At 33.2% G+C, this 15,128-nt stretch overlaps 1 protein-coding gene across 19 annotated transcripts in view; it reads right to left on the bottom strand.

Moving 5' to 3' along the window:
• LOC110007999 (monooxygenase 1) overlaps positions 1-2,207 on the bottom strand; it is a 39,970-nt gene extending 37,763 nt beyond the window's left edge. For 16 of the 19 annotated variants that reach the window (XR_016043839.1, XR_016043838.1, XM_088851272.1 and 13 more), the window contains exons 1-2: positions 2,096-2,207; positions 743-889 (exon numbers count right to left, since the gene is read on the bottom strand). Coding sequence is in view for 15 of the 19 variants with exons in the window: in XM_088851272.1 (XP_088707398.1) it covers positions 743-889; positions 2,096-2,199 (251 nt within the window). In the remaining 4 variants the exon portion in view is untranslated. The remainder of the gene's footprint in view (positions 1-742; positions 890-2,095) is intronic. The other 3 variants (XM_088851280.1, XM_088851276.1, XM_088851268.1) reach the window with 1 other exon arrangement.
• Positions 2,208-15,128: the final 12,921 nt, after the last annotated feature.

The following is a 15,128-nucleotide window of genomic DNA, read 5'->3' on the forward strand; positions in this document are numbered from 1 at the left end:
CTGTTTTTCGGTAGCATTTTGAGTAGTACTAACAAATTGGTTTAAGAGCTACTTGCTGAAATAATTTTCTTAAAGTAACCACTATGTTGAAAAAGTTGTTAATTTGAGGTAATTTTTGGAGAATTTATTCTTATTGATGTTTTCTCATAAACATTTTTTATTGCAGAAAGTAAACGCACTAGTAAATATGCAGTTCTCATTATTTTAAGAATCTAAACTATAGGAATTCATGAAATTAGGTGAGTGGTACTTAAATTATGCTGATATCTACATGGCAAACTCTAAGATGAAATTTATTAGTGGAAGCATTTCAATATTATAACTGGAAAAATATAAATGATAAGACCATTTATTTTTGGTAGGAAGAAGTCATAATCACTTTGACTGCTTAAATGTAATTGAGAGATTTTGGTGTCCTATTGATCAATATCAAAGTTCAAAATAAAATTTTTCTGATTTTATAACACATAGTTATCGGTTTTGATATCTCGACAACACGCTAGGCAACTTCCCCTTACCCAAAAAAATAGCTTGGGCCACAAAATTTGGCCCTACAATTGAGCTTGGCCAAGGGCCAAAGATAGCTTACCCAGATTGGATTAGCCCGAATTTGGCAAAGGCCAAGCCGGGTCATTGAACCAGTAGTCCCGATCCCGACCACAGCTTGAGCTTATTCAATTCACCATTGTTTACAATACAAGTTTCTAAAACTAGTGATGGACCCAAGGAAAAGAGAAAGTACGCATGCAATGGCAGTGATTTTTGTCGAAGTGTGTCACCAACACCAAGAACATCAAGGGCACGCCAACCATTCGTCCAAACTCCAAGAGCTGCTCCTTTTGGGCGCAACACTTTGGCTCTCTCCAAAATTAGGGTTTTGATCCCATTTCTGAAAAAATAATAATAATAATAATTAAAAAAAAATTATTATATGCTAAAAAATAGTCTACCCCTTCTGCAGTAGATTGTGCACTTACTCCCTCAGATAAAATCTCTATAATTAATTTAGGAACCCAAAATTCGAGGATGTAGCCTCTTCAACTCATAAATTAATCCCAATAAAAAAAAATTATTGTACCCTGCCATCATTATTATCATCAGACATTTTTTTCCAACTATTTAGAGTCGACTACACAAATTTTAATCTGCGATTTTGCTTTATCAAGGGCCAAGGTGTTTTATTTATTTATTTATTTATTTTATTGAAAATAATCATCTACTAATTCTGAAATAGTTCCCAAAATTTCAAATTGAAAAAATCCTCCCAAGTAGATCTTTTAAACGAGGGATTAAAAATCGACTATATTCTCTTGAGGCAGCATAGTATACGTGCCCTTAGTTTATTATGTATAAGGAGAATATTGAAGAGACCCCCCAATTTTGCATCTTTTTCCTGATATCCCCTCCCTACTTGAATTCTTTCAAATGATATTAGAAACCCTTAAAAAATAGAATGTGAGTTTGTTTATAGCAAATTTTAAACATCCTAACCTTACCGCGAAAATGGGGACATGGGGAAGGTAGTGTCTTTAAAAGATTTCTTGTTACAATGGTAGCAAACCCGGGTTAAACTCAAGTTTGGAATACTTTTTAGACCCCAAATTTTGGAGATGTAACCTCTAGAACCTAATAACCAACCTCGAAAAAAAAAAATTTACATGACAATCTATGCGTTTCAAAAAAATATATTGTTCCAAAGTTGAACAAGAATCATCTATTTCTAGAGGGCAAGATTGAGGTTCTAAACAATTCAATTGCATTTTTTAAAAAAATTTGATCAAAACTCACCTAATTTATCAATCGTTTAGTAAGTCATCTGTTTTTTTATTAGGTTTTCAAAATTAAATGAAAAGAAGTGAGTAAAATTTTAAATTTCCCTCTTTTTTCATGCATTAAAAAATTAGAAAGGATCCTTTGTGAGCTTCTCCCACGTATAAAAATGTTGTATGCCATTTTTCTACATGATCATCCCGAATAGAATAATAAGAGAAAAGCGAAACTAAGATCAAGGTAAATGAAATAAAAATACAAAAAGAGAGATTAATGGGAAGGTAATTGATGAGTTTATAAATGAAATTGAGGGAAAAGGGAAAACCTGTGAAGGCCAAGAGCTGTAGCGAGGCCTATGATTCCTCCTCCCACAATCACTATTTCCTCCTCCATCTCTCTCTCTCTGCTTACTTTACCTTCTGTCACCATCTCTCATCCAGTTCTAATGCCCAAATTTGTAACCTCTCTCTCTCTCTCTCTCTCTCTCTCTCTCTCTCTCTATTATTGCTTGAACCTGTAAAAGTGACCCTTATTTGTCCGTTTTATCGTTCACAATTATTTGTCATGAAAATTTGGGCTCAGATGCAGGGATAAGGTCAGATTCGACTGGCTTTCTTGGCTTCACGTATTTGGGTGGGTTCGAGAAAGTATTTTCTAGGATAGAGGCGATAGAAATTTATCCACCTTACTACAGATGGCAATGGGTGAGGTGGGCCCGCCCGATTGGCCCAGCTCCTTAAAAAATTAGGAATTGTGGCCCAACGGCTGAGCCACCGTGGCCACGGGCCTCGCCCGACCCGACCTTGTTGATCATGTTTTTTTCTTTAGTTCGATTTCCTATATTTTCTTTAGCCGGGCATGGGTGATGTCCTCTTTGGCACGGTCGTGGCCGAGCTAAAGTTAGCACCAGGCATGGGCATGGGCATGGGCAGGGTCCGCACATTGCCAACCCCACACCTGAAGTTTGCATTAACAAGGATTTGGCACGGACAAAATGGTGGTCTCAGCCATAGTTATCATGATCGGACCAAATCACCTAGTCTTCACGTCAGACTGCTGATTGGTACTTTGGTTGGTCGGCTCAAAAGCAAAATCTTAGTTTGATCCCAATTTTGGTTTGTCCGACCATCCTGTTTTAACTTCTAACCACAGCAATTGATCAAACAAATTTGATAAGCTTTTGTCTAATATATTTTATCTTTTAAATTAATATTTTATTTTAATAAATTCTGGTCAAACTCATCTGGTTCTTATGTGAGTAGACCCCTCATTGATCGGCCAAGTCTCATAATTATGGTCTTGACATCAACAATAATAGAAAGGAGAGAAAATGAGTTTTAGGCTTTAAAATAGCCTTATCTTGTAACATGTGTTTTTGTGGGCCGTTTGCTTTTTAAAGTGTTCACCAATACACCACATAAAATTTTAAAATTTTGAAAAAACAGTTATATAAGATGGAAAACTTAGCAATGGAAATTACGTTTTGATGTCCTGCACCATTCATTTTAGTTAAATGTGCAACTTCAGTAAGATATAAACTATATTTGTCAGAGTAAGATTGAAGTATTCTAAGACCGTCTATTTTAGATGGATAATATATATTATAGAAATCCTTTAAGACAATATCAATAGGAAATGTCAAATTTATATTATACATGTAAAATTGATGGTATTAGAGCACTTCAACTTCTACAAATAAGGATGCAACTTCATCTTTTTTTTTTCCTTTTTTTTTTTTTTGTTGAAGCAAGGTTGTAAATATTTATCAAAGGGTGTGGTTTCTATAAGGTTGCAACTTTAAACAATCCAGTTAAAGCGCACCTTAAAATTTTATCATAACATGTAATTTTGTTGTAAAAAATTCTTAGTATTATCTTAAAATCTATTTTCATACCTAATTAGAAAATTTTAAATTCCAAAAATGGTTAAAATCAAGTAGATCTATAAATATATGAAAATTTTGAAAATGGAGATCCAGATAATGTGTTGCAAGATGCACTATTTGTAGGACCCAAAAACTTCTTTTTTTTCATATTCATATATCTCAATGTTCAGATGATCGATTAGAGGGTTTTTTCAACATTAAAACAATATTTTCAATAGATTTTTGAGGTGCATATGTGATTCTACATTTTAAGGTTGCAACCTTATATAAACATTTCCCTTTATTCAAATGATGTATATTTTTCAGGTCTTTTAAAAGACACATTTTGAGATATTAACAAATCTACACTATCTAACAAGAACAAACAGGGCATATTACTCCAACATTAATACTACAAATAAATAACTAGCTTCGATAAACGTTTTCCTTTTTTTATTTTTGTAATAAATTTACATGCCACTACACTTATTTCCAACATCAGAACTATCTTTTTTTGTGTGGGATTACCAGGTGTGGCTTTACCAAATGTAGTGATTAAGGGGGCAAGCGGGCCAGGCCCGGGTCTTGCAAACCCGTGCCCAACCAGTTAAAAGGCCTTGAATGTAGGCCCGGCCAGGCACTATTAAGAGGCATAGATCTGCCCCTTGACGGACTAGGCCTTCGAGGCCCACCAAGTCAAAATTGTATGGTCTCTATTGAATCTTAAGATGCAATTTTTTCTAGGCTCATATAAAGCATGTATTTTTTAGGTTAGACTGCTAGGTTGAGTATCCCCAAACCTTTGTTCCGACATTGGGTTTTACCCGAGGAAGTGAATGGATCATGCACATATAATCTTTAGGTGCTATATTACATTGAGATATTCAAAACAAAATGTTTAAGAAAAAATTTATATAAGGTTGTAACCTTAAGTTGTAGAATTAAGGTGCATCTCAAAACTCTATTATAAAAGGTTGTTTTATTAAGGTGCATCTCAAAACTCTATTATAAAAGGTTGTTTGGATGTTGGAAAACCCTCTAATTGATCGTCTTATTGAGATGTATGAATATGAAAAAAAAAAAGATTTCAAGTCGGCGAAATAGTGTATGTTGTAACACATTGCCTAGGCCATCCATTTTCAAGACCTTCATGTGTTTATAGGTTTATTTGATTTGAACCATTTTTAGAGTTTAAAATTTTATAAATAAAAATAAAAATAGATTCTAAAGCCGTCTTAAGAATTTTTTATATCAAAATTATATTTATGATAAAATTTAGAGGTGGACCTTAATTGGATTGTTTAAGATTGCAACCCAAATGTTTATGAGGAGTAATTTCATACAAATTCTATGATGGGGGCAAAAGAGTCCCACAATCATAATGGGCATCACTATGCTGATTCCCAAACAAAACCAAGATAAAGAATTGGATGGGCATGTTGAATAGAGGTGTGATAAGGGCTTCAGTAGCAAGCTTGTCAAGTAACTTTGGCTAGCCAGCCTTAGCACTCTCATCTTCCTTTCCTTCACATACTTGTCCATTGCTAAGCACATTGCCTCTCTAACATATAGACTTTTATGCTCTCACCTGTCTCAGGTTTTCTTTTCTCTTCCTTTTTACGATAAGAACATTTAATATTTTACCAATTCATCACCTTGAGGAGCCCAAATGTGAATGAACCAGTGGACCATGTTGTGGTTGATTGGAAACCTCCCAACAATAGTTCGATCATTCAGTAATCGGAGGAAATGGTTGTCGAAATTGTGTCCCTCCCCTGAATAGGAGGTGATCCCCCTAATTCCTCGCATGGAATCCGTCCTTGGAGCTCTCATTCCCAACGACTCCGCAGCTATGGAATTGACACCATAACAACCGATGACAACCTGAGACAAGTGAGAGCATAAAAGAAAAGATTTTGAGTTGAGTATAATAAAGGAAATTAAATAAAAACTCAACATGGTTATATCGAGAAGTGTCTTTTGAAGGGAATACATAATATCTATCATGATGTGCTATTTTTTTTGTTTTATGTCTATCATGATGTGCTATTTTTAGTGTTTTATCTATTTTTCACGAATCGGTGTGATGGGTCAACACATCATAGGAGCAAGGCCATTCTGCCACTTCCAATATATGCTCTTAAGTTGTTCATTTTTCACAATGAGTTAATCTTAATGTCCTAGATTTTTCAGCATTCTTTTTATAATTTTCATTTTCTTCTTTGTTTGGGTCTTTAGCTCTTGGACATCATTGCAGCTATAGAGAACTTAGTGTATGTTCTCATTTCTGCTCATTTCATGTTTAAAGCTTAGAGTGTGGCTTCTCTTGCAGGGGATATCTCTATTTGTATTTATAATCTTTTGTCTTTTTAATAAGCTAAAATATTACGTGCACCCTCAAGAGCATATCACCCATTTACTCCCTCAGAAAAACCTTAACTGGAAGTAATTTTAGGAGCCCAAGTTTGGAGTCCTGGACCTAACGACCAACCTCCAAAGGAAAATTGATATGAACTCCCTCTATACTTGCTTTAAAAACATAACAAACTAATATTCAATGGAGACTGTCTAATTTCTCAACAATTAGGTCTAAGCCTTCACGAACAAAAGATCATTTTTCTTCTATCTTTTGGTACATGTACATCTGTTGATCGCAATGCGGAACACAATTTTAATTCAAAATATCGCTCTTTTGCCAGAAGGAGTAAGTGCACAATGTGCTCCTATAGAAGTGTACTGGTACACATTTTTTAAAACAACTTCCTTCTGAAATGACACCCATTCTCAGATGATTCCAGTTTGCCTGATGTCCTCAAGTAAAGCAATAATAAGTGGTCGTATATTGTAGTTTATCTACAAATAATTGCTTATTCCAACTAAGGCACCAAAATAATAATGATAAAATGATGATGATGATAGATTATCTTAAATTATAGCAAGAAAAGATATTAAATCACCCTTAATTTGATTATTACCTTTGACCTTATTGTTGCGCCATTGTCTAGATCAAGAGTGGGATCAGAAGTTGTGGAAATTTCGACACTGATTGCTCTGCAATTGAAGTGGATCGTTCTGGGTGGTAACTCATGTGCTAGAGATTCCATTAGATCACTCCTCTTCACACATCGAAGCTCTTCTTTCCTGCCAAATCAGAAAATTTCTCTTGAATAGGGTATTCAGCCTACACTTACATATTTATTTATTTTTTTTATTGGGATTTTTTTGTACCAAAAGTACATCGTCTTATTGTATAATTTTTCCTTGAAAACATAAATATCTAAGATATTTGGAGGTGATTTGCGTGGATGATGAGATTGCGTCTAGAATATATAACTTGAAAACAAAAATAACAAGATTAAGATATCTCCTCTAGGGCATCCGCCATCCATTCTCAGTGGCAAACGGTTGCATATAACAACCTTGATGTCGTGTCACCGTATTTAATCAACATTATTTATCCTCAATGATGGACATGTTGTTAGAATTCGTGGGATCATGGAATAAAGAATGGAGAGAAAGAAGAGATAACACAACATTTACGTGGTTCAGGGCAAAGCCTAATGTCCACGAATCCAAAGCCCAACTGGTTACATCTTCACTATTTGAATGAATGCTTACATCAATAAATTCATCTCTATAAAGAAGACAATCACACAATTAGAGGATATGATAACTTGATGTCGTTGGAGATCATGTATAAGACGCTATTTTTGTGTCTCCTATGCACAAAATAGTAATAGTGGAAGGAAATTACTTATTCTTACGAGATGGGTATGGAAAGAGATCTCATCTTTATTTGATGAAATATGGTTCGTTGATGTCGATGTCGATGTTGCTATGCAGCGAGTTCTGAAAAGAACTATATTAAAGGCCGGAAAGGCACTAGATGTTGCTAAATGGCAGGTTGCGTACAATGATAGGCCAAATACGGAGCTTATCTCAAACACAAAAACATATGCAGACATTATAATTCGCTCTTCACAAAAAGAGCGATTTGTGAGCAGCAACAGAGAACAGGTGATTAGAATTCGCTCTTCACAAAAGGTTGATTTGTGAGTAGCAACAAATAAGAGATGATCAGGTCTTTGATGCTCTAATACTATGTTAGAATTTATGGGAGCATAGAATGAAGAATGGAAAGAGAAGAAGAGATAACACAACATTTACGTGGTTCAGGCCGAAGCCTTACGTCCACAGATCCAAAACCCAATTGGCTATATCTTCACTATTTGGATGAATGTTTACATCAATAAGTTCAGCTCTATATAGAAGACAATCACACAATTAAAATAAAATAATTATGGTATGATAACTGGATGACCAAGTAACGTGGCATCTATCTTCTAAATACCTGACCTTATCAAGAGATATATATCCATACATCCATAATGATGTATATCAATATAAACCGGAGATATCCATATCCCAACACATGTGATATTTGCATGGAGGATGACATACAATAGATCATTGTGTATGGCATATCTCCATTATTTTAGTGTGTAAAAGTGACAAAACTCCAACTATCAAATGTTGATATCTAATGGTTGTGGATGGGGTAGCAAACTGTAGGAACCCAAATGGGGGCATATTCCGTTGGCTGGCTAAGTAAAAGCTTTATATATTTATGAATGAATACAGATCCAAAAGGATCACACAATTGCCTGCCATCTCGAAGCGAAGCATCCATCACTCTGATTCAAAGATTGGATCAGATAAAAGACATGAATAAATGTGTTAGAAAGTGCGACTAGGGGTATTTTTTAATAAATGTGTTAAGAGTGTTAGAAAACCACTTAAAGAAATCACTAAGGTGTGGTTAGCTTCAGCACTTCAACCTTGATTATAAATGTGTTAGAAAGTGCGACTAGGACTGAGTTATGGTCCCCGCCCAAGCTGATTATTTGGGTCGAGTCCCAATAACTCGGCCTGATTAATGCGGGGTACTGTAGCAGTAAACAAAAAAAGCAATAAAAAATATTAAAAAAAAATCCAAGAAAAAGGGTAATGCATGTTTTAAGTAAGATTGCACAAAACACTTCAAAATGATGATAAAAAAATAATAATAATAATAATAAAAGTAGTAAAAAAATACAGTTTAAAAAATAACTTCTAATTAGGGGTATTTTTTAAATAATATAAAAAGATGAAAAAATGTAAAAATACATATTATGGCCAAAAAACATAAAAATAACATATCCCAAATAAATTTTTTATTTTTAGGATATTTTAGAATGTTTTAATAGCCCCAAGTTGGACACTCAATTTGGGACAACTCGGGCTCCACAAGAGCCAAGCCCAAGTAACTCGGCCAAGTAGAAACCATCAGCCGATTTTTCAATCACTGTTTCAAATGGTGTTCCTAAGACTAGAGGCATGGACTTGCGCCATTGAGAGAGAGAGAGAGAGAGAGAGAATACCCATGCGACGGCAGTGATTTGTGTCTTAGTGTGTGAGCAACACCAAGAGCATCAAGGGCACGCCATCCATTGCTCAACACTCCAAGAGCTCCTCCTTCTGACCTCAAAACCTTGAATCTCTCCAAAACCATGTTCTTCACTCCATTTTTACGAATTCAAATAATTCAAAGGTGAGGTGTTGGCGTAAAAAATGTATTTTAAACTGGGTTTTGGATTTAGAAATTTGAAAGTTAATAATCTCGACCATGACAATTATGAATTTAAAAAATAAATAAATTTAAAAATAGATTTCATGCTATCCTGGTTGTTTTCTTTTTTTTTTTTTTTTATACTGCTCATTTTAATTTTGAACAGATAATTAGATCTGCATGAAACTTTAAAAAGATGGATCTATGGTAGGGCTGTATTTCCAAGGTGTTAAGATGTGAGTCCAGAAACTCATCGTCAAATTGAAAGAAACAACAAAGTTTATGTTTTAATACCATACGCAACCGATGTAAGGGAGCTAGTCCCAAATAAATGTTAGCCATACGATTGAAAATCCTTAGGAACAATGACCGTCCCATTTTATCACATTTGGACTTCAAATAAAAGGAACCTTATCGTATGCATACACATCTCATCTTGACGAAGTTTGACATGTGATAATATGTTATTTTAGCCCAAATAAAGGGTGAACTGGATCGGAACCGGCAGATTCTTATTAGTAATAGGTGGAGCTGGTAAAATTCTGCCCAAATGTCGAGAACCGGCCAGTTTCAGCTGGAAACCACTTAGTTCTGTCAAAGAGCTATCCCTTTTTTCTTCTTTTTTTTCTTTAATTTTTAATTTTTAATTTTTAATTTTTAATTTTTAATTTTTAATTTTTAATTTTTAATTTTTAATTTTTAATTTTTAATTTTTAATTTTTAATTTTTAATTTTTAATTTTTAATTTTTAATTTTTAATTTTTAATTTTTAATTTTTAATTTTTAATTTTTAATTTTTAATTTTTAATTTTTAATTTTTAATTTTTAATTTTTAATTTTTAATTTTTAAATTTTAATTTTTAATTTTTAATTTTTAATTTTTAATTTTTAATTTTTAATTTTTAATTTTTTATTGGCCGATTCACTCAGGCGGATCGCCGATCTAGACCAGCAGATTCACTAATCCAAACCGGTTTATGGTGGGTGATCTGGATCACCAATCCATGTTTTAAAACATTGCTTTAGCCTAAAAAGCAAAATTGGCAAAAACATATAATAAATGTGTTAAACAGCAATCTATGGAGATTACAATCACTTTTACCTTATCGCTTTGGCTGTGTTAAAAAGTCTAAGCAATTTTTATTTTAGACTTTGCGCTTCATCAATGACAATCAAAGTAAGGTGCGCCTCCAAAAATTGTCGAACAAGGCAGTTTCTGTATCGAAAACTTTAACAATAGATTCAAAATCCATTTTCATTTGAGGCTCCAAAAATGGTTCAAATCAAACAAATCTATAAATATTTAAAAATATTGGAAAAAGACGGTCAAGAAAATATGATACAAAATATACTGATTTTAAGACTCAAAGCCCCTCTTTTTATATCCGGCATCTCAAAGACAAGATGGTCAATTAGTGAATTTTCCATAACAACCTTTTCTGGTAGGTTTTTAAAGTGCGCCTCATTTCTATAGTGTAAAGTTGACACCTTATATAAACATTCATCTTATTTTATTATATCTCATTTTTCTGTAGTAATTAATATATAATGTATTTTAAAGGAAACCTTATCAACAGCAACATTAAACCACTTAAACCTGGCACAATAATGGTTAGGGGTCTTGATGGATCATATTTACGCAGGCCCAAGAATTATATCATGGAACATGCAGCATATGTATCATGATACATTTAGCATACATACAGTATCTCTATGTCCTTGTATAGACTCGTATGATTTCTTGCATGAGTATATTGTCCATTTTTTCCAAATAAAACCCAATATATGATTAATTTTACGACTTGAAAATTTGGGTTTGTAATCTTTACAACCTATAAAGGCATTGTAAACAAAACAAAACAAAAAAATCCTAACTGCACTCTACTAGAAAACTTTAAAAAAATCAAGTTTTTCTTAAAATATTCATCTAGTGATTTTTAGTAGGGTTCCTAGACCTAAGAAACCCTCGAAGTAGTCTTTAAGATGCACAGCGTTGCTCCCACAGGAGCATACTATACGAACTCTGGATGAAAAACCATATTCTAGAGAGAAATAGAGAAAGAGATTATACATGATATATAAAAAAACCATATACAAGAGATAGACATTTTTAACATGATATATAGAAAAAACGTTGTCCTTGAGAGAGAGAGATTTTACATGATATATAGGAAAAGGTCCACAAAAATGTGGGTTAGGGATCCAAGCTTCAAATGTCCATAGTGCATCAGTGTCCACTTCTTTTCTTTTCTTTTTCTTTTTTTACTTCCTTTGTTTTTTTGATCCGCTTGTCAAAGATTTAGAAAGGATCCTATCGTTGTGGGGCGTTCTCACATGTAGGCAATTTATCTACATGATCAATAATCAACACTTGGAAAAAAAAAAACCCAAGAAATAAATAGTGAGAGAAAAAACATGGCTACATAGTTTATGATTAGAGTTTATAAATGAAAGGGGAAAAAGGGAGAGCTGTGAAGGGCCTACGATTCCACCTTCTACGATCACTATCTCTTCCTCCTCCTATTCCAACCAACTCATCTCTCTCTCTCTCTATCTCCTTTGTTTCACTGTCTCTCAACGTTTTCCTTCTCCTTTGCTTCCTGTACCTCTCCCATGCAATTGGTGTGAACTCTTGGGTCTTCCTGCTCATTTATTTGTAGGTGATCCCACTTTTGGCCCATTTATTTTATCATTCATTTTCAGATTCGTTTATTGAATTTTAAATTCGCGCTGTCTTTGGGATAAGGTAAGAGACTGGACTAGCTGTTTGATGGTTGTGTCCGTCACGATCAGCAAATTTTTATAAGACAAAGTTTTTATAGAACCGAGGCGCTTCACAAATTTCAATGGAAGAGATATTTTTTTTTAATGCCCAAATACCTTCAAATTGATCATCTTGAAAGATGCATGAGTATTGGAAAAAAAATAGATTTCAAGTTTTGAAATTAATACATCTTGCAACGTACATCTTGAAAATAGTACATCTTGAAAAAAATAGATTTCAAGTGAATTTTCAAGTTTTCATGGATTTGCTCGATCTACATTACTTTTTAAATTTGAAATTTTATAATTAAATATAAAAAATATATTTTAAGGCTATCACAAAAACTTCCAATGTTGAAACCACATTTCTCGATATTATTTGAAGGTATTTTTTTTTTTTATTCTCTAGAGCCTCAGCTCTATACAAACCGCACCATTATCTATTGGAAATACGGTCTCGTTAATAAAACGTTTTTTGAAATAGAATTTGATATTAATTTTTAGGGAAAATATAATCTTTTAACATAGAGATTGTTAATCTATAAAAATAAATAAATTTTAACAACTACAAATGATATTTTTTGGAGAAAATATCTAAACGGTTGATTTTAGATTTTCTTTGGAAGACAGTTACTTATGGGACCCGATTTTGGTGCGGAGTGTAACAGGTGCAGGTTTGAACACACCAAACAATTTTCCTTATCTATATTATTTATAAAATGCCAATAAAATTGTGTCTACGTGTCAATCAGTTATTCTATTAGAGATGAGAATAGACCTGATCCAGATCCAAAACCTAGATTTCCGATCCTATTCAGATTCGAGTTGGATCCAAAATTTGGATTTTAAATCCGGATCCATACCAAAAATCAGTTCAGAATTGAAAACCGGATTGGATTTGGTGCAGGTGAATAGTAATTCCAATCATATTTGATCTAGATCTTACCTAATTTTTTAAAATAATATATATTATATAAACGAAAAAGCTTATATAAGATTGCAACCTTAAAATGTAGAATTAAAGATGCACCTCAAAAATCCATCAAAAATGTTGTTTTAATGTTGAAAAACCCTCTAGTTGATCGGCTCGACATTGAGATGTATGAATATGAAAAAAAAAAAAAGAAAATTGAGTCTCAGAAATAGTGCATCTTGCAACATATTATCTAGACCGTTAATTATTAAGATTTTCATATATCTATAGATCTACTTGCTTTTAACCATTTTTAGAGTTTAAAATTTTATAATTAGATATAACAATAGATTTTGAGATAATCTTAAGAATTTTTTACACCAAAATTACATTTTATGATAAATTTTGGAGGTGCGCCTTAATTGGATTGTTTAAAGTTGCAACCTTATAGAAATCACACCCTTATATAAATATACGTATATGTTATCATTTACATATTTATTAGTTTATATATGCAATATATATAATAATTTAACTTTTATAATTGTGTTTTAACTTTATAATATACAAAATTGGAATTGATCTGGATCTGAATTCAGATACAACTATTATCCGAACGGATCTAGATCTGGATCCGATGTATACTTTTTGGATTTGAATCCAGATCTAGGTGGATCCATACCCGATCCAAAAAATTCTAAGCCCTAGCAATCGGGGCATCGACGATTAAAGGGATTGATGCTTCAACAAAACATCCCACCCTCTATTCCTACTATTAACATGTCTAAAAGGAAAAAGAAAAACAAAGGAATTATGGAGCCTTAAGAGCAATGTTGTCAAGTTCACTTCGGAGTTTGTTTCGGTTCGGTCTAAAAATTGAAGCAATTTGGTGCTTCGGTTAATTCTGGGTTTTTTTTTATTATTTTAAAATTGATACTTTTATAATTTTATAAAAAATTAAAAAAAATATTAATAAATAAATTTATTACCAGATAAAAAATATCAAAATATAATATCGAAATGACGGACAACATGGAGTTGTTGGCCTTTCGGAAAAACCTCATCGAAATATTCAAGCCTGTAAAGTAACTTTGGTTACTCACCCTCTTCTTCCTTTCCTTCACCTACAAACCCTAGCTTACTTCTCACTCTCTTCAGCTTCATGCATGGCCTATGCCTAATTACCGGACTCACATGACCGAGTCTTCGAGACCCACTGAGCAACCTTGACCTACGTATCGTCCCATTGCACGCATTGCATCTCTTCCCACAGTGACCGTGCCTTTGTGCCAGCTACTGAGAGCATTATCCCCCACGGTGCCTCATACTGAGCCGGGCTTAATGTATCTAGTCCACAATTCTGAGCCATTTCGATTATCTCCTTCGGAAAGTCGGTGGTGATATCTAGAGTCTGTTTTATGATGAACGCCGGATCCTTCTAAATCTCTAAATCTGTTCACCTAAACTAAGTGTAATCCAAAATCCACACATAAAACATGGCTTCCCATGATAATTACACACCAGATTGCATGGCTGAACATTTCCAACGTGGAAGAGAGTTATTTCTTAAATTTTGTCAAAAAAAAAAAAAAAAAGGGAGTTATTTTAAATTGAGGAAAGTGAGAACAAATTTATTTTTAAATGAGTGAGAAACGTGGAATATTTTTGCAAGGTTCCAATGTTTGGCAGGGTATCGGTTGATCATCATCATCGATAAAGCTTTTTTCCAAACCAATTGGGGTCTTTTTCTAACTCTCGTTTTTCTAGTGAATTTTTAAGGTGCACCCCCTCTGATGCAAGCATCCAATTTCTTTTATTCAATTTAGAACATTGTTTATTTAATTTAAAACATTGTCTTTTTTGGGTAATTGAGTAAGGATAATGAGCCTCTACCCGTTTTTTTAAATCGTTTTCTGGTTTTAAAATATTTTAAATGAAAATGAAAACCTAGATCTTAGTTGGGGCGCAAGTGGTGCTACCACCACGATCCGAACCCATTTTAATTTAAAATATTGTCTTTTCAAATACATATTAGATGACTGTGATATTTATTTTAATTTTAATGTTTATTTTTATAAATAAATTTCACTTTGGTTAGATAATGTAGCGTACTTCTGCTAGAACACAATATACATATCAAGAAAAAACCTACTTAGTTGGAGATTTTTTTTGAAGGAAAAGTGCACAATGAGCTTTCTCAAACAAAAAAA

This window comes from Amborella trichopoda, chromosome 11 (assembly GCF_054954075.1).
Source record: "Amborella trichopoda isolate Santa Cruz 75 chromosome 11, AtrichopodaSantaCruz75HAP2 v2.0, whole genome shotgun sequence".
In the NCBI taxonomy this organism is placed as follows: domain Eukaryota; kingdom Viridiplantae; phylum Streptophyta; class Magnoliopsida; order Amborellales; family Amborellaceae; genus Amborella; species Amborella trichopoda.